This window comes from Urocitellus parryii, chromosome 7, assembly GCF_045843805.1.
Source record: "Urocitellus parryii isolate mUroPar1 chromosome 7, mUroPar1.hap1, whole genome shotgun sequence".
In the NCBI taxonomy this organism is placed as follows: Eukaryota; Metazoa; Chordata; class Mammalia; order Rodentia; family Sciuridae; genus Urocitellus; species Urocitellus parryii.
The window spans coordinates 132837659-132857642 of NC_135537.1; the positions used below are offsets into that span (position 1 = coordinate 132837659).

Genomic DNA, 19984 nt, shown 5'->3' on the forward strand with positions numbered 1-19984 from the left:
GGCTCAGAGCGTCCCAGGCTTTAGCTTACCGCTACTGTCCAATCAGCGCCGCACAATCGGCCAGCCACCAATCACTAGAGCGTTAAGAATCGCTGACCCACCAATCAAGAGTTGCGTCTCCGCGTCGCCCCGGCCCACCTTCTCCTCCTACCAACGTAGGAAAGAAGAGAGAAAAGATCGATTCCTTCCGCCAATCCCCGCCAGCCACAGCTAGCTTTCCCTTCTGGCCCCTTTCCGTCACCAATCGAGGTGCCCACTCTGACCCGACAGTCAGCCAATCGGGAGGGCGATAGCATCCCGCCTTTGCTTTCGTTCGTGGAGGCACAAATCAGTCGGAATTTTGAAGTGCCAGCAGTGCCGCCCATCTTTGGCAGATCGCGGTGCCTTAAAGGAGATAGCGGGACCCTTGTGTGTGATCGACTTCATCACCTCCATGGTAGCTACGGTAAATGCTGCGGGGCCGCGTTTTCGCTGAGGAGAGGCGGGAACTAGGTTCCCCCACGTAGAGGGACTTGAGCGGCCTCTGGGTGAGCCGCGCCGCCCTGCTGCGGGCCCCGACCTGAAGGTCCCGGCATGCAGCGGGATCGCAGGGCCGGATGGGAGCCGGGAGCTGCCCGGAAGCTTCTCCAGCTCTGCCGCTTCTGGGTCCTGTCCAGTGTTCGCGAGCTCTTAAAAGCATCTAAGTTCGCTGAGATGGCCTGGGCGTCTCCCGCCCTGAATCTCTTCTTACCTTCAGGAACTCTAAGGCTAGCAGAGAAGATGAGACCGTAGGACTAGATTAGTCAGTTGCGAAGAGAGCAACTGATGGGAATTCAGAGGAGGGTGTGGTGGGTCATCAGGAAAGGGTGCTTGCAGTGGCCCTTAAAGGCTGTTTACCCAAGGCATGCCTACTGGAGGGCAAGAAAAAAGCTCGTTTTGGTCGGAGCAAAGACTAGCCTAATCATTGCAAGAGAGGTTAAGAGCATCATACTTTATTGGGTGGGCTAACAAAGTTAGAAAACGCTAAAGAATTCCGGAGCAATGAAGCAGGAGGATCCCAGATTCAAGGCCAGTCTCAGCAACTTAGCGAGACCCTGTCTCAAAAGAAAAACGACTGGGGATGTGGCTTAGTGGTTAAGCACCCCTGGCTTCAATCCCCGGTACAAAAAAAAAAAAAGAATTTCGGAACAAGGAACGGAGCATCATCTAGTGTGGTAAGGAAGGAAAGAACCAAATAAAAGGTTGGCTAGCACTTTCACAGGTCCTCCCCTAGGCAGTGGGGCCAGGATTTGGTAGCTGGTGCTGAGAGAAAACCATTGGTTGCATTCTTGCCCTGGTACTGTAACAGTGGCAACTGTCACTCAATGGAACAGAGAAGAAAAACAAAACAAATAACAGGTTAGAGAAAGTGGTTCAACAACATCAACAACAACAAAAAGACCAGGTGCAGTGGCAGGAGTTTATAGTCCCAGCTGCTAGGGGGTTTGAGGCAGGAGGATCACATGAATCTCATGTTGGAGGTTAGCCTAGGCAACTTGTCTAGATCCCCTCACAAAACAAAAGCTACAATAAAAAGGGGGTATGAATGGGTAGTTAACAGAAAAAGAAATCTTCACAGCCTGTTGATTAAAACAATGGTTGTTTGTTACTTACTGTGAGACCACCACCTCAGTAGAGCATTGACAGTGACTCTTAGGGGAGAAGGATAAGATTGGAATTTTTTGAGATTCTAAGTTTGGTTTCAAGTATATTTCCCAATGTATGGGGCTTGATTACAGTGTGCTATGTGTCATAATACAACAATCCAAGAAAGATGGAAACTTGAGGTAAAGTTTAGAGAATGGTAGCATACAGATTGTTGATAGTTTCCACTAAGAGTGGACCATCTTTTAGGGAGTTTGTAAGGAACAACCAGACCATTTGAACAGTGGAAATATTCTAGTCTTCTAGAATATTAAAGTCATGCTAATGTGGACATGAGGTTGTGGGGGAGGGAACGTAGACAGTTTCAGTTCTCAGTGTTCAGTTAGTGTCTGAGGGTAGATGATTTTGGTTTTCTAAAAACAACTTGTGTGAAACAATTTTATATCTGCCAAGTTGGCAAAAGTTAGAGTGTTGAATACTGTTGAGTGTTGGCAAAGATATGAGGAAGAAATTGTCATCTAGCACAAGTGTGAGTGTAAATCAGCCCACGTGTTCTGGAAAACATTTTGGCAATATTTGGTGAAGTTATCTATGAGTAAACTCTTTGGCCTAGCAATGACTTGCCTTTGAAAAACCTGGCAAGTCCCCAAGGAGACATCATAGGAAGATGTTCATTTAATTTCTGGTAGCAAGATGCTAAGAACAGGCCAGGCATGGTGGTACACACCTGTAATCCCAGTGGCTGGGAGGCTGAGGTAGGAGGATCACAAGTTCAAAGCCAGCCTCAGCAAAAGCGGGGTGCTAAGCAACTCAGAGGCTATCTCTAAATAAAATACAAAATAGGGCTGGGGATGTGGCTCAGTGACTGACTACCCTTGAGTTCAATCCCTGGTACCCACCCCCCAAAAGAAAATGCTAGGAACAAATGAGGTGTTTGTCACAAGAAGAATGAATCTTTAAATGTGATAGAGTTGATGGAATACTTTAGTCAGAACAAATGAAGTAAACTTAAATAATAATATGAAGTTATCAAAAAAATAATAAATGTATATGTATAAAATATATATATAAAATATCTATCCACAGATAAATATGAATTTAAAAGACACATTAAAAACACTATAATTAGGTTCCTACTAAGGATGGGAGGTGAAAAGTAAAAGGATAAGTAATAGAGGACAAAAATAGAAGTTTTAACTCAAATTAGACAGTAGGGTACTTAAAAAAAAAGTGTGGTTAATAAGAGTCAGATGATGAAGGCCCTTATAAACCACATTGAGAGGGTTTGAGTTGATCCTGGAGGCATAGGGAAGTATTGAAAATAAAAATTCAGAGAATCCTCTACAAAATAGAAAAGAAAGCAATTTTATTATTGAATAACATCAAGATTACAATGTTTTGTAGACAATCTCTAAACAAAGAAATTCTACCTTGTTTAAACAATCACACAGTTACAATCACTCTATTTTAAACCAATATATACATAAAACTTCAAGATTAGTAGTATCTGTTTTCTATAAGAAGATTGGAGGGCTGGGGATGTGGCTCAAGCGGTAGCGCGCTCACCTGGCATGCGTGCGGCCCGGGTTCGATCCTCAGCACCACATACAAACAAAGATGTTGTGTCTGCCAAGAACTGAAAAATAAATATTAAAAAATTCTCTCTCTCACCTCTTTCTCTTTAAAAAAAAAAAAAAGAAGAAGAAGATGGGACACATCATTTCCTGCATGTTGTCATGAAGTCCATCCTAAATTAACCTGGTAATTGAAATGTCAGTTATTATTGCCTATGTACCTTTATCTAAAGGAGTTAAGAAAAAAACTTCTCTTATTTCTATGACAAGCATATGGTTACAACTAGGACAAAGATGTCTAGATTGATCTCATTGTGACAGGGAGATATGTGATATTTTCCTAGATATTTACATTTGAAAAGAATGAAACCCCCTCCCCCAACACACACACCCTTGAAAAAACAAGTCAGTGTTATAAAGCCCCCTTGTTCATCTTCTGATAGGGATTTTTTTCAGATGGCTGGGGTGGAAGGCAAGAGATTGAGGCCACTGGCAATAGGGTATTTAAAGTAATAGAAGACCACGAGGCTTGAAAGGACTGGGGAAAGAACTGAAGAGACTGAGAGCAAGAAAGAAGGTTATTAGATTAAAGTACAATGAGAATATGTGAATGATAGTTGGAAGAATAATATAGGAGGTTGTGGTCAAAAAGTAGGAGTTGTTGGGGAGAGAAGTTAGCAAATATCAAGAACCAGGTGGCTGGGGCTGGGGATGTGGCTCAAGCGGTAGCGCACTCACCTGGAATGCGTGTGGCCCGGGTTCGATCCTCAGCACCACATACAAACAAAGATGTTGTGCCCGCCGATAACTAAAAAATAAATATTAAAATTCTAAAAAAAAAAAAAAAAAAAAGAACCAGGTGGCTGAAAGAATGGAGCTGTAGATATTGAAATTCATGTCTCTGGGGCAATCTCATAGGTCATCTATGTAAATTTTAAAATTGTCCAAGATGATAACAGAGCCAGAAGATTGATCTGTGTGCCAAAGACTTCAGCACATGAGAGGTGGAGACAAATGAATAATGAGGAGAAGGGAGAGGGGCAAGTCGGTTCTAGAATGAGGAAAGAGCCTCAGTGAAGCATGGTTTGTATCCTTTTATGGACAATCAAGGCTGGAAATAACAGCAGGTATCAAGGAACACAAACTTATTTTTTTCTTTGAGTCCTTGTTTGTGATGTGATCTATTACTTTCTTCATTTTTTTTATCCAAATGAATTTTTATTTTCTTTTTACATTTGCAGATTTTTCATAATTGAAAATAGCAAAGTAAACCAAGATGTCAGTGGATCCAATGACCTATGAGGCTCAGTTCTTTGGCTTCACACCAGAGACTTGCATGCTTAGGATCTACATTGCATTTCAAGATTACCTATTTGAAGTGATGCAGGCTGTTGAACAGGTTATTATGAAGAAGATGGAGGGAATCCCAGACTGTGATATTAGCCCAGTCCAGATTCGTAAATGCACAGAGAAGTTTCTTTGCTTCATGAAAGGACATTTTGATAAACTTTTTGGCAAAATGGAGCAGCTGCTTTTGCAGTTGATTTTGCGTATTCCCCCAAATATCTTGCTTCCTGAAGACAAATGTCAGGAGACGCATCCTTACAGTGAAGAAGAATTCCAGCTTCTCCAAAAAGAAATTGAAGAATTACAGGAAAAGTATAAGACTGAATTATGTACTAAGCAGGCCCTTCTTGCAGAATTAGAAGAGCAAAAAATTGTTCAAGCCAAACTCAAACAGACTTTGACTTTGTTTGATGAGCTTGAAAATGTTGGCAGACATCATGGGACTAGTGATTTTAAGAAGAGTTTGGTGTCCCTGGTCCAGAACTGTAGGAAACTCCAGAACATTAGAGACAATGTGGAAAAGGAAAGCAAAAGACTGAAAATATCTTAATTTCTTAGTAGCAAAAACAAAGAACCTGTAAAAAAGTAGTTTTCCTTTGTTCACTCTTTCTTATGTTCCCCATCTTTTTTGGTCTACTCTTCTCAAGTAGCTATACTGCCTTGAACTAGTCTTTGAAGCATCTGTTCATTAGAGTTTTCTAATAAGTGGAAAGAGATTCTTGATTCAATAATGGCTCATTTGGGGGCATGATTGAAGAAGTAAAACTACAGCTGAAAATATATAATTGTACCTTGGTTATAAGACTTTGTGATCCTGGCCCTTTTGGCTTATTCTTTGGATAATACCAGGTGAGAAAAGGGTTAAATGGGTGGCTTCTTTATTAACCAGCCATTATACTATGAAATAGCCAGCATAGGGTGCTGCTCTTGCCCAGTAACTTTGCTTTACATGAAGATGTTATAACTGGTTGAAGAAGCAAGCAGCAAAAAAAAAAAAAAAAAAAAAAAGACATCTTTGATCTTTGGTAAATAAGAAAGTTGTTTTTATTTCTATAATAAATCTCTCCTTTTAAAAAATATTTTTAGTTATAAATGGACAATACCTTCATTTTATTTGTTATGTTTTATGTGGTGCTGAAGATTGAACCCAGTGCCTCACACGTGCTAGGCGAGCTCTCTATCAATGAACCACAACCCCAGCCCAAATAGACCTTTTTATAAATGAGGCCCTGGTGATGTTAAGCAATTTAGTACCTTGGGGTCCTGCAGAAGATAACATTGGACAAAAAAGAAGCAGATACCACTGGAATAGAAAAGGAAGCATGGGGTGGGGGGTCATGGCTCAGCTGTAGGGCACTCGCCTAGCACGTGTGAGGCCCTGGATTTGATCCTCAGCACACATAAAAATAAGTAAATAAAAATAAAGATATTTAAAAAAAAGAAAAGGAAGCATTGGGCATACACAATAATGAAGTTGGTATTTATTGACTCAGGTTTTATACCTTTTTTATAGTAAAATTAGTTTTAGACTCTGCCTTATAAATAATATTTAATTAACTTATTTATTCATAGTGAGGGTAATAAGCATCAAATGTTTAGTACCCTCAGATTATCTAAGGGAAGGGGAGAAATATTAATGATTGATTTTTTTTTTTTTTTTTTTTGCATGCAATGCTGAGAATCGAACCCAGCGCCTCACACATGCTTGGCAAGCACTCTACCACTGAACCACAACCCTAGACCTAATGACTGATCTTAATGTGTTATTTGCTTTTCATGTCTTCCTAAAGAACAGGATTTTGAGTTTTCCTGTAAAGAAGGAGTTACTTGGAGTATTAATATTTGCAACTAAATATTTATAGACTTAGGAAACTTGTGCTTATTATCAAAAAGTCTTTTGGGCTGGGGATGTGGCTCAAGCGGTAGCATGCTCGTCTGGCATGCATGCGGCCGGGTTTGATCCTCAGCACCACATAACAAACAAAGATGTTGTGTCCGCCGAAAACTAAGAAATAAATATTTAAACATTTTTTTTAATTTAATTCTTGTTTCTAATCCTGTGCATTAAATATATATGTTCTAGAAGCTTTGGATTTTGATTTTGTGTTGTCTATAATATCATGATCTATGTTTTTTTCTCAGTATGGCTTTTTACTCAAATGAAAACTTCCATTTCACATTTGAAGCTTATTCAAAATCACCTAGTGTAATAGGTTGAATGGTAATCCCTCAAAAGATATGACTATGTTCTAATTCCTGGAGCCTTTGAATGTAGCCTTATATACAAAAAGGGTCTTTGCAGATATAATTGATTTAAGGATTTGGAGATGATGAGATCATCTTGAAATATGAGCCCCAAATCCAATGAAAAGTGATAAGTTAGGCAGAGGGAGACCTTTAAAACAAGAGTAGAAGGCATAAATGCAGGTTGGAGTAATGCAGTCGTAAGTCGGGAATGCCAGCAGCTACCACAAGCTAGAAGAGACAAAGAACAGATTCTTCCTTAGAGCCTGCAGAAAGGATGTGGCTCTGCTAGGTCAACTTCATACATAGTGTCCCAAATATATTCCAACTACCTCCCTCAATTTAAATAATATCCCATAATATTCAGAAACCACTGCTTAATTCACTGTCTGCATATATCTGCTCTTTACAGACAACTCAATACATAATAGAACACTTTCCCCAATCAATAGGTTCTATATCATTGTGATCTGCTGCAAATCTGTTATTTTTACCTGCCTAACATCCATGGCACCTGAGTGTTCTTCAGGGAAGGAATTTCTTTCTTACTACTTGCCATTTTCATGGGATTGCCCTTTGAGGTGCCTTGTCTTTTTTTTGACCAAAAGGTATGTTACCTAGAATTTTTTTTTTTTTTTTCCTGGTGCTGGATTTAAACCTAAACCTTGCACATGCTAGGCTATTGCCATACTACTGAGTTACACCCCTGAACCCCCTAGAATTTAACTCTTGAGCAAGAAAGCACAAGTACCAAAATATGGGCACAATCATGATGGAATTTTGAAAAGACTGACTATCCATTAATAGCAGAGAAAGGCTTGATATTTTGAATAAGGGGAAACTTTTTTTTTTTTTTTTGGTTACAGGTGGACACAATGTTTTACTTTATGTGGTGCTGAGGATGGAACCCAGTGCCTCACTCATGCTAGGTGAGTACTCTACCTCTGAGTCACAACCCCAGCCCCCCCCCCACCCACCCAATAAGGGAAACTCTTACTAGAAGCCCAGAAATTGAGGGACACTTGAGAAAATTCAATATAGAGAAGTCACCATGAAATAGAGGGGCAAAAGGTATGTAGGGGGCAATTAGGATATGTGACCAAATATCCTGGGATACTTAACTATAGAAGAGGAAAGTTGGCCATATTAGACATGATGATGCTAAAGGCAAATGTGGATAGCATGAAAGTAATGGAAATTTAATATTGATTAGAAAATATAGCTGGGCACAGTGACACACATCTGTAATCCCAGTGACTTGGGAGGCTGAGGCAGGAGGATTGCAAGTTCAAGGCCAGCCTCAGCAATTTATCGAGGCCCTAAGTAATTTAATGAGATCCTGTCTCAAAAAGGGCTGGGGATGTACCTCAATGGTAAAGTGCCCCTGGGTTCAATCCCCAACACCCCCCTGCTCCAACAAATAGGTATACATATGAAAAAAGAGTGTGTGTATGGATGTGTGTGTGTGTATTTTTTTGAGTGAAAAAAGTAATGGGTGAATAGAAAAAAATATGAGGCTATGAGAAGAGTAATGGAATCTTGGTGCAGGGCGGGGATAGCAGTGAATGTTAAGAAACGTCAGAGTGCAGCATTAGACCAACTGGGGAGAAATGCAGTAGATTCTGAAATAAGGGGATTCAATGGGCCTGGATATTTAGGAGTATTAAAGTCACTATTAAAACATTGTAGAGGCAGAAGGATCTAACCATTGATTGATTGATTGATTGATTGATTTTGGTGCTGGGTATCAAACCCAGGGCCTTGTGCATGCAAGGCAAGCACTCTACCAACTGAGCTATATCCCCAGCCCCAGGATCTAATCATAGTATCAGCAAAGCAACCAGATATTTGAATATGGGATAGAAAATGGAGACCCAGATTTGGTAGCACAAGTTATTGTGGAACAATAACAAAGATTGAAGAACAGAGGACTTTGGTTTTGGGATGGGAAAGGAGTCTGTCATCAGGTGATTAGGTGACCAAAGGATATTGGGGGATCATATTCTGAAGTCATCAAAGGATTGTTAAATAAGAGATAATAGGGGATATGTGAATGAGAAACAATAGGAGCAAATGTTTGGAATACACTAGGCCATATCTTGAGATTCAGTGGGAATCAATATTAAGGGATAGTAGAAGATCCAATATACAAGTTTAAAAACTGGAAAAGAGGTGTATATTGAGGTACCTAAGAGCTGTGATTTGAAGAAATGGTGTCACCAATTGTTGGAGGAAATTATTTTAAACTGTGGCTATAAAGCACAGGCTGATGTTAGGGAAACAGCGGATGGCACACTTGTAGCATTTAAGTAAGATGTAGAAGGGCAAGATACCAAGGTACACAGTGATATGGGATTAGGGGAAATCAAAATTGGGAAATGACAAGGCTTTATTATTGGAAAACAGTTTATAAAAACCTAAGCTGGGGGCTGGGGATGTGGCTCAAGCGGTAGCGCGCTCGCCTGGCATGCGTGCGGCCGGGGTTCGATCCTCAGCACCACATACAAACAAAGATGTTGTGTCCGCCAATAACTAAAAGAAATAAATATTAAAAAAAAAACTCTCTCCTCTCTCTCTCTTAAAAAAAAAAAAAAAAAAAAAAAAAAAAAACCTAAGCTGGATGAAAGGGCAAATGCCGGAGCTTAATTGGGGGACTGACTGAACTGGGCAAGAAGTGTCTTGATATGGAAGCAAGTGGGGACTAAATCCTGAGGAGTAATAGACCTGCTGTTAGGAGACAGCAGGATTGGATCCTGGCATGTTGGAGCAGACTAGGAAGTCTGAAGGGGCCCATTGTACAGTTGGAAATTAATGGAGAACTAAATACAGAGGAGACTGAAAAAGATTTATTCCATCAGAGGTGCCACGATTACAGATATTTCGGTAAAGAATATGCAGTGTTATAGTGCTGTATTTGGACATTTGACATTCATGAGCAAACAAAGAAAGCAAGTGGGTTAATAACCTGCCACAGTGGGTTCTAGTATTAGAATTTTGGGTTGAAGATGACAAACCCTCCACAGGATTTCTTCAATGGACACATCCCCCAGCCCCTTCATCTTGGGTACCATAGTTTGGGAAGGGCTACTGAATAGAGTGAAGCTACCCCCAGAGTCCCCAAGTAGAGATCTCCCGTCAACCCCAGTTAGGGCCTCCAGTCTCATACAGTGGAAGATCTCCCGTGAACCGCAGCTAGGGCCTCCAGTCTCATACAGTGGACCCATCGAAATCGGCCTGCGTCCTGGGAAGTGTGCAGCTGCAGATCCCACGCAGTTCCGATACGTCCTGAGCGTGGCTTTCTGGAACAAGGGTCCTCTGGCTACAGGTCTTGGCTCCGCCTGGCAGCGACAACAAAGCCTGAGGCAGGAAAAGCGCACATTTCGGATCAGTCGGAACCCGGGAGGTGTGGCACCATACCTTGACAAATGCCCCTCACCTTGTCCAGGGTTCCAGCGGTGCCCTCTGCTCACCCAGGTCCGCCAGAGCTCTGAGTACTGACTGCGCCAGCTCTGAGGCACAGCTGGCTCCTTCTGGGGGTCATGCAGCATCACAGGGCTCTGGCCCAATCTGGGCCAGGGCGCCAATCCTTCCCATGGGACCCTCTCTGGAAGGCCGTGGGCCCAGATCTGGCTCATCCCTTGAAGAACAGAAGGTTGGGCTCACCAAGCACAAAATGCTGGGCTCGCTGTGCAAGCCCCCACATCACAAAGTGGTAGGTTACAGCGACTTTATCCTAACTATAAACGGGGTTCAATTGCACCCCAGCATTCTAAACATTAGGAGCGGTCTGTGCCCCCGCCCCCTGTCTGCGGGTGCTATTGCACCGTTATTTCTTTGCCAATGGCTACTTTGGACCTTCCTCCTCCTGATGGACAGTTAGACAAAGAGAACGACAACAGAGATGAAAAGAAACAAGCATCGAAAGCTAGATGAAGGGGGTGCAGCTAGTCTCCACAACAAATTGCTGCGCCCTTCTTTCCCTTTCCCTCCCCCCTCCCCTCTGCGCCCACCCCTTCCCGCCCTACCGACTTAGGCAAGCTGTAAATGGATATAGGTGAAGATGCAGGAGGTGATGGAGAAAGCGATAGCCGCGTAAATAAAGATGGAGAGGTGCGGGAAGTGATCGAGATAGCAGCCCTCGTCCAGTGGAGGCGCCTCTTCCTTGAACTGGGGACGAGCGGCGGCCTTGGGGGGCTGCCCGGAGCGGATCCCCTGCGCCTTCCCGCTCGCACGCCGACCAGACTTCTTGCCCGCAGCAGACGCCGACTTGGGCGCGCGGGCAGCTGGAAGATCTTCTGGGGGAGGCTTATCAAACAGGCCTTCGGACTCAGGGTCGGAGTCGGTGGGCATCTGTTCGGTGCCCCAGGGTTTGCGCTGAAAGAGACCGTCAGCCATTGGCACTGGGCGCGGGCAGGTGGGGGTCTGCTGGATTCAGGCGATCAAATCCAAACTTGACAGTCAAGTCCGAACCGGTCGAATGCAGTGGGCAGCGGCTGGAGCTGCAGCTGTATTTCTACTACCCAGAGTGGGGGTACAGGGGGCGGAGCCAGTGAGGTAAGGGGCCTCTGCAGGGTATGCTGGGCCTCTTAGCGGAGGCGCCACTTCCCTTGACTCCTCCTTCTGCCCCCTGCCTGTTGCAGAGGTTGGCTCTCCCTGTTCCAGCTCCCCGGCCAGTGGCCAGAGGCTAGCAAGTCTCCACAAAGCCAGGTTTTGTCTCCCTGGCAACCACACAGGCCACCAGGGTAGATGCAGGCACTGGAAGCTAGCTGGGAACCCCTGGCGGGAAAAGAGGGCTTGGCGCGCAGGAAGCTGGAATGCAGACCACCAGGCACCAGCTGCGTGCGGAGCTTCCCCAGGGTTTACTTCTCCTTCCTAAAACTATTGTTAGTATTAGTATTAGTATTAGTATTATTTACTAGGTACCAGGGGTTGAACCCAAGGGTGCTTACCACTGAGCAACATCCCCAGCCCTTTTTATTTTTTATTTTGAGACAGGGTGTCACTAAGTTGTTAAGGCCTCCGTAAAGTTGCCAAGGCTGGCTTTGAACTTGCAATCCTCCTGCCTCAACCTCTGAAGGTGCTGGGATCATAGACGCGCGGCCACCGCCCAGCTAAAACAAATATTCATTGAAGAGTTGTTTTATTATTATTATTATTATTATTATTATTATTATTATTATTATTATTATTTTGATACATGAAATGGAAATCTTGTAGAAAACTTAAAATTTATAAGCAATATAAAAAACACTTAACAATTTCAAGGTCCTGCAATTGCACCGTTAAAGAGTTGATGCCTTTCCCTCCCTGTTTCTTTTTCTACCCATCCACATTTGTATCTATACATTGTGTTTTTGTTGTTGTTGTTGTTTTGTTTGTTTTGTTTTGGCTTTTGCACAAGAGGATGAACCCAGGACCTTGGGCATGCTGAGCATGATCCTCAACCCCTACATCCTGCTTTCTCTTTTTGCTATTGAACTACATATGGACTCCAGCGTTTGGGCATGAACCCAAATCCTTTCAAAGACCTCTTATCTGAGCCCATTTCTTTCCCACCTTCACCACCCTGCCCCACCCTCCCCTCTGCTAACTCAAGCCCCTCTCTGGCTTCCTCTAGTATTGCCACAGTCATTGGGCATTACCATCTCCTGACATCTCTGTTGCATCTGAGGTTCCAAGGCCGGGTTAGTGGAATGGAGAACTTGGTTTTATGTGGTCCCAGTGGGTCAGAGGGGTCCTTTTGCAGACCCTGGCAAATGCAACTCATGGGACTTTAACTGCCATCAGGGAACTTATTACCTCACCCGCTGGATCCTTCACCAGGACTCAGGTCCAGGATGCTGTTTTTCTCAGTCTTACAGTGTTGCCAAAGACTTCTCCCCCCACCCCTTTGGTACTGGGGATCGAACCCAATGATGCTTCTCCACTGAGCTACATCCCCAGTCTGTTTTTGATTTTCAGACAGGGTCTCTGTTAGGTGCAGGACAGGCTGAGTAAGTTGTCTGCAGGGTATGCCAAACAAAGTTAGCTGCAGGATGACCTGGCCACTCAAACCCTCTGTCTGGTTCTTTATTACCTGTTTGCTTCAAGCCCAAAGGCCCAAGCCCCTGCTCAAGGCTGAGCGCTTCGCCCCCCACCCCTTAAGGCTGAACACTCAACCCCCTTATGTGCCAACAAGGCAGCTTGCAGACCCAGAGACCCCATTAGATTTGGGCTATAAAAACTCCCTCCTGCAGGGCCCCTCTCTCTTGCTCTCTCTCTCTCTCTCTCTCTCTTGCTCTCTCTTTTTTTTTTTTTTTTTTAAACCTAGCAACCTCGCTATGCAGAGGCAATGATAGATCTGTTCCAACTGTTATGTCTTTTTTTTTTTTTTTTTTTAGTTCTTGGCGGACACAACATCTTTGTTGGTATGTGGTGCTGAGGATCGAACCCGGGCCGCACGCATGCCAGGCGAGCGCGCTACCGCTTGAGCCACATCCCCAGCCCTCTTGCTCTCTCTTTCTTCTGTCTCTCTCTCTCTCTCTCTCTCTCTCTCTCTCTCTCTTCGCCTCTGTTTCACTGCTGCAATAAAGATCTCTTGGTTGCTCCAAATGTTGTGGTCACTTCCTTTCAGTCTCTAAATTGCTAAGGCTGGTATTGCCTTAGCCTCCTGAGTCATTAGGATTAGAGGTGTGTGCCACTGGGCCAAGCTGCCAAGGATTTCTTGCATAGGCAGACACTACCAGGTAGTGGTAGGTATTCACTTAATTTTTTTTGAATGAATGGCTCAGCCAAAGGATTGGCTTTTTGCAGCAGACTCACATTCTGTTGCTAACAAAAGGAGACTTAAAACTCCAGCTACAAGAGCTGCAAAATATGGATTCTCTTAATCCTAGTCCACTAAAAACTGGTAGCTTCATAAAAGGTTTAGCATACACTTACCATATGACCCAGCAATTCCACTCCTAGGTTTCTACCTGAAAGAAACAAAAGCATATGATGACATAGAAACTAGTACAGGAATAGTCATAGCAGCATTACTGCTAATAGCCCCAAACTGGAAACAATCCAAATATCCATCAAATGGTGACTGGATAAAATATATATATATATATGGTTTATCTATGCAATTGAATACTATTCAGCAATAAATAGAAGTGAACTACTGATACATGCTAAATTTGTATGGACCTCAAAAACATTGCACTAAGTAGAAAAAGCTAGATGTAAAAGACCACAGAGTATATGATCCTTTTATATTTAATGTCCAGAAAAGATACATTTATTGAGATAGAAAGCAGATTAGTGATCACCTGGGGCTGGAGTAGAAGAAACCATTAACTGCAGTTTCAAGGCAACCTTTTAGTGATAGAAATGTTCTAAAACTGGGCTGGGGATGTGGTTCAAGCGGTAGCGCACTCGCCTGGCAAATGCGTGCGGCCCGGGTTCGATCCTCAGCACCACATACAAAAACAAAAGATGTTGTGTCCGCCGAGAACTGAAAAATAAATAAATAAATAAAATTCTCTCTCTCTCTCTCTCTCTCTCTCTCTCTCTCTCTCACTAAAAAAAAAAAAGTTCTAAAACTGCATTGCAGTGATGATTGCACACTTCTATACATTTTCTAAAATTAACTGTCTTACATAAAGTAGGTGAATTTTGTTTGTTTGTTTGGTACTGGGGATCAGACCCATGCCCTCACATACATTACAAAAGTACTCTAGCACTGAGCTACATCCCCAGTCCTTTCTTTTATTTTGAGACAGGGTCTGCTAAATTGCTCAGGGCTGGCCTCAAACTTGTAATCCTCCTGTCTCAACCTCCTGAGTAGCTGGAGGTATGTACCACTATCACAGGAAAGCAGGAAGCTGAAACTCCAAATCTTACTCGGTTCTTGTGTTTTGACAAAAGAAAATTTAAAGTGAGACACCAAAAGCCATTCAAGAGACGTTTAATATAAGCCACGATAGAGTGTGGTGGGGCACTCCTGTAAATCACCTCAGCTTGGGAGGCTGAGACAGGAGGATAGCGAGTTCAAAGCCATCCTCAGCAAAAAAGCAAGGTGCTAAGCAACTCAGCGAGACCCCGTCTCTAAATAAAATACAAAATAGGGATGGGGATATGGCTCAATGGTTGAGTGCCCCTGAGTTCAATCCCCAGTATCTCCCCCCTCCAAAAAAAAAATTAATTAATTAAAAGTGCTGGGGATGCAGTTCAGTGGTAGAGTGCCCTGGGTTTGACCCCAAGTAATGCCAAGGCAGAGGGAAAAAGAGTTAAGATGATAAATTGTATTTTATGTATATTTTGCCACAAAGTTGTAAAGAATCATAGAGATATATTTTGTTCTCCCCAAACTATAAAAAAGGTCTATTTCAAAGGTCTTGTAAATTAAGACCTTTGTTGACTGGGGTTGTAGCTCAGTGGTAGAATGCTTGCCTCACGTGCGTGAGGGCTTAGGTTAGATCCTCAGCACCACATAAAAATAAATAAATAAATAAATAGAAATAATTGTCTTACTCTGCCTCATCACTCCATTCACTGCCTGCAAATGACCATGAGCTCCATAACCCTAGGGACTAAGTGGTCCTTATTTGTAGCTATATCCACAAGGCCTGCCACATTGCAACATTCATTTAATGAAGGGACTTGGGGCCTGGTTCCAAACTCTGTTGCAACCACACTTCTATAATATAATAGGTTGTTCTTTTTTTTATTTTATTTTTTTGTATCAGGGATTGAACCCAAAGGTGCTTAACCCCTGAGCCACATCCCCAGCCCTTTTTATTTTTATTTCGAGACAAGGTCTCACTAAGCTGCTTAGAGCCATGCTAAAAACCGAGGCTGGCTTTGAACCTGCAATCCTCCTGCCTCAGCCTCCCAAGCCGCTGGGATTACAGGGATATGCCACCACATCAAGTGATGGGTTGTTCTGATTAGTTATGAGACCAGCTAAGTCACCAGTCCAAGTAAAAGGGCCTGGGATTTGTGTCAGTAGTGACTTGTCTAACTATCCCCAAGAATCTTCTCCTTCAGACAGGACTTATAAAGTATTTTTCTATCGTTCAACACAAACACACTCTCAAAATGTTTGGTTGAGAAAAGAATTACACTATAGCCTGCACTGTGCAATAAGAGCTGGTAGATAGATGAGGAGGCACATAGAACCTTCCTGACTTGATCCAAACTCAGTGATGGAAGTGTCTGTGCTGATGTCCAAGAGGGGAGTCAGACCAGGGACCTAGAACTAGTTCTGTGTGACCTTGAGCCGATACCTTCTCTCCAATGGGTCTCAGTTTCCCACTTAACAAGTGAAGAAATGTCAATACTTTGCAGGTGGGGTACAATCAGTCCATTTCTCATTCTGGAGGAAACGGAAACCAGCTGTGAGGGAAGCAGTCAAACAAGACAGACTGTCATGAGAATATTCATGTCCTTTTATATAATCAGCCCATCCCTTAATATTGATTTTGATGCGACGATCTACAAGAAAGAAAAGCAAGAGGATGCGTATTGCAGTACTGTTCATCGTGGCAAAGAAAAAAAAATGGAAGCAAACTCATTGTCGGAACAAGAGGAGAATAGTTAATTAGATGATGCTGCAGCCAGGGCTGGAGTGTAATATGGTTTCCATCCCGAGCTCTGGAAAAACAAAACAGAACTGTGGCTACTGCATGAGTCATCCAGTCATCAGAGATGAGTATCCTGAAAACTCGTATGTGGCTTGAGGGATTCTTGTGATAATCCAAATCAAAGTCCAAAAGTAAGATTTAAAAGGACAATAAAAAAAAAATAATGCTCCTGCAGAGAAAGACTGGGGTGGAAAGAGTAAAGATGGTAATTTTAACCTTATTTGGACATTGAATTCATGGGTAACCTCTTTCTCATTTTTCCAGATCTTGTGTACCATTGATGTGTGTGTGTGTGTGTGTGTGTGTGTGTGTGTGTGTGTGCAGCAAAAAGCAGTTAATAGGTGTATCCTGTGATATTCTAGTTGGTGCCCACAAGACTAAGGTCCTTACCCAACTGTCTGGATGGCCCCATATTGCTTAGCAACCACCTGCTGAACAGCAGTTGCTAGGAAACCAGGAACAGAGCTGGTCTCCTGAATAATAGTCCAGCATTAATACCAGTGCCAGCCTCTTGCCCTCAAGTTCTCTCTGGCAGTGTCTCTCTCCAGCTCCCCTCCTCTGGGTTCCTAACTTCCTGGAGCTAACCTACTGGTTGCACTCAGTAGGACTCCATGATTGTAGAGTCCACCAGAGCACAGGTGATGACTGTTTCCATAGGACCCTATTATTTCCCCTGCTCCAGGATTAGGTCTTAGACCAGAGTATGTACACAACTCTAAGTTTAATTTTGTAGTTATCCTATCATTGAAGCAAGTATTACCCACAGCCTCCAGAGGGTCCTTGACCCTGGGAACCTCTTCTCTGCCTGCTTTTTCCTGCAAAAAAAGCATGGACCTCAGTATGGGCTTCCACAACCCCAGCAGGTGTCTGACTCAACGGAAGCATGAAATCCACAACTCTTGAATGAGTTCTTTGACAGGGTCATGTGGACATCTCCATGTTTCAAGTAGCCCACCTTGAAAAGAAAATTAATCTACACTGAATTCATCCAAATCCAACAATCCTGAAACACCCTCCAACTTCCCACCAGTTAAGAATGATCCTGCACTTGTTCCTGTCATCTCTACGACTTTGCTATACCATCACCTTCATCCTGAGGAAGTATTTTTCCGCCTCTACCTAATACCCACTGACTTCTCTATTGAAAAAAGAAAGAAAAAAGAAGCCAGGAAGATGGACCAGGATAAGCTGATAACAACTATGAAATGTAGCCAGAAAGCCTCCCAGACAGGCCCTCCTGGGAATAGCGGTGGCCCTCTTCTTCTACATGGGATCCTTGATGTGAGTGAATGAACTCACTCTGAGATCAGCCATGGACTGGATTCTTGACTCATAAAGGTCTCCCTGGAATGTGTCTTGGGTCCATCATTGGGGTCTAAGTTGCTTTTTTTCTGACCTACTCATAGATCAAAATTGTCAGAGGTATCTTCAAAGTCCATAACCTGAGATTCTGAAAGATACATGTGTCTCTTGAGAACCAACAAATGGGAAGAGAGCCAGGGGAAGGGCAGACACTCTCTTCTAAGTGGGATGATGGTAAACCTGGTTGTCAGTTAAAGAACTCCTGGGTCAAGGGCATTTAAGATGCAAGAGAGAGAGGTTTCAAAGATGCAATATATTGCATTTCTGGAGATGGCTACTCCCAATACGTTTGTCATATACTCTTCTTGCGGAGTGACTGACCTACCAACCACTGAGAGGTGGGGGTTAAGTTCCTCCCCTTGAATCTGGACTGGGGGCATGATTGCTCTATTAGAGTATGGTAGAAAGGAAGCAACGTGGCTTCTAAGGCTTGATCATAAAAGGATGCAGCTTCTGCCTGATTCTCTTGGAATGCTCACCCTTGGAACCCAACCACCATGTTGCTTACAACTGGAACTGTGCAGGTGTTCCAGCCAGTAGCCCAGCTAACATCTCAACTCACAGCAAGCATCAGCCACCAGTCATGTGAATGAGCAGCCTCTAGATGACTCAGGCCCCCAGCTTTTGAGCTTCTTCATCTAATTTGAGTGGAACTAAGACAAGTTCCCATTTTGCAGTGTCTGTGTGGAATCTTGTCATTGTTTAAGCCATTAAAGTTTAGGATGCTTTGTTATACAGCCATAATAACTGGAACAGTGGATAACTAGAAATCGAGTGTAGCTACATGAGAAACTAGGCAAGAGACTTAGTTGGAAATCAAGAAGTGACACTATGTACTGAGGTTTGTCCCCACTATAACTCACATTGAGGCTTAATTCCCCCCACTGAAATGTTGAGGTGGTAGGGACTTTCAGGGGGAGACTTCCAAGGTCATGGGACACCACCTTCTGAAGGGATTAATGCCTGTCTCTTGGGAGTGTGGTAGATCTCAAAGGACTGGATTATTTTCTGAGAGAGCAAGTTATTGTAACCATCTAGCCCCCTTCATTCCCTTTCTCTTTCTCATGCTATTGGCCTCTCACACTTGGTCCATCGTGATATGGTTTACCACATTGTGACACAATAGAGGCCCTCTCCAAGGGCAATTGCCCATCTACTCTTCAGAAGTATGAGCCACAAGAAATCTCTTTTCTTTATAAAGTTCCCAGCCTTGGGTATTTTGTTATAGCAATAGAAAAGGGATAAAGGGCTGTGGCGCACACCTGTAGCCCCAACAGCTTAGGAGGCTGAGGCAGAAGGATTGCAAGTTTGAGAGCAGCCTCCTCAACCTAACGAGACTTGTGTCAAAATAAAAAATAGAAAAGGGGCTGGGGATGTGGCTCAATAGTTAAGTGCCCCTAGGTTCAATCCTTACCTCCATAAAAAAAAAGAAAAGAAAAGAAAATGGGAAGAACCAACCTGAGCCCTTAGATAGTTGTTCAGTATGATCATCCTAGTGGAAGGACAAAATCTTCCAGTGCAATTGGGGTTTTTCTTTTTTTTTTAATATTTATTTTTTAGTTTTCGGCGGACACAACATCTTTGTTGGTATGTGGTGCTGAGGATCGAACCCGGGCTGCACGCATACCAGGCGAGGGCACTACCGCTTGAGCCACATCCCCAGCCCCAGTTGGGGTTCTTCTATCCTTGGTAAACCAACATGTTGGTAAACCAACATTTTGCTCCCAGGAAATCTTGTGGATTCACAACTGTATACACATGTCAAACATCAAATATATTGTATGTCAATCGTACCTTAATAAAGCTGGACATGTGCTTTTTTTTTTTTTTTTTTTTTTTTTAAAGAGAGAGTGAGAGAGAGAGGGGGACAGAGAGAGAGAGAATTTTAACATTTATTTATTTTTTCCTTAGTTCTCGGCGGACACAACATCTTTGTTTGTATGTGGTGCTGAGGATCGAACCCGGGCCGCACGCATGCCAGGCGAGCGCGCTACCGCTTGAGCCACATCCCCAGCCCCTGGACATGTGCTTTTGATTCTCCTCTTGGGTAAGCAGGAGGAGTAGAACGGCTTACGTTATAATCCTGGCACCATGAGAGTCTAATGAAGAATGGTGCCTCTGTGTGTGTGTGTCTGTCTGTCTGTCTGTTCCAATGGGAGGATGTCAACCTTCAATAAAGCCCTGCATTCTTTACAGCACAGGGCCTCACTCTGCTCTCTAATTTGT

The 19984-nt window shown here is 43.3% G+C and overlaps 2 protein-coding genes and 1 non-coding gene across 8 annotated transcripts; 2 read left to right on the forward strand and 1 right to left on the reverse strand.

The window, feature by feature from the left end:
- Positions 1 to 49: 49 nt before the first annotated feature.
- Mis12 (MIS12 kinetochore complex component) lies at positions 50 to 19722 on the forward strand. 6 transcript variants are annotated; one of them, XR_003301295.2, is made up of 5 exons: positions 50 to 445; positions 3322 to 3384; positions 4439 to 5393; positions 7655 to 7717; positions 19670 to 19722. XR_003301295.2 is itself a non-coding variant. In XM_026393950.2 (3 exons), the coding sequence occupies exon 3, from the start codon at positions 4474 to 4476 to the stop codon at positions 5092 to 5094; it is 621 nt and encodes a 206-aa protein (XP_026249735.1). In that variant the 5' UTR covers positions 50 to 445; positions 3322 to 3384; positions 4439 to 4473; the 3' UTR covers positions 5095 to 6539. The 6 variants fall into 6 exon arrangements, 5 of the variants coding, with proteins under 5 accessions (XP_026249735.1, XP_026249737.1, XP_026249736.1 ...); XM_026393950.2 differs by lacking the exons at positions 7655 to 7717; positions 19670 to 19722 and having other exon boundaries at positions 4439 to 6539; XM_026393952.2 differs by lacking the exons at positions 7655 to 7717; positions 19670 to 19722 and having other exon boundaries at positions 3325 to 3384; positions 4439 to 6539.
- Positions 1226 to 1354, forward strand: LOC113186516 (small nucleolar RNA SNORA30/SNORA37 family). Its single transcript, XR_003301299.1, has one exon. It is a non-coding gene; the product is annotated as a small nucleolar RNA SNORA30/SNORA37 family (small nucleolar RNA).
- On the reverse strand, positions 10818 to 11245 carry Smim48 (small integral membrane protein 48). The gene has a single exon (XM_026393892.2). It carries the CDS (start codon positions 11181 to 11183, stop codon positions 10818 to 10820), a length of 366 nt encoding a protein of 121 aa, XP_026249677.2. The 5' UTR covers positions 11184 to 11245.
- Positions 19723 to 19984: the final 262 nt, after the last annotated feature.

Excerpts from the sequence above, each read along its gene's own strand:
- Mis12 (XM_026393950.2), top strand. The coding sequence starts at position 4,474 with ATGTCAGTGGATCCAATGACCTATGAGGCTCAGTTCTTTGGCTTCACA.
- Smim48 (XM_026393892.2), bottom strand. The coding sequence starts at position 11,183 with ATGGCTGACGGTCTCTTTCAGCGCAAACCCTGGGGCACCGAACAGATG.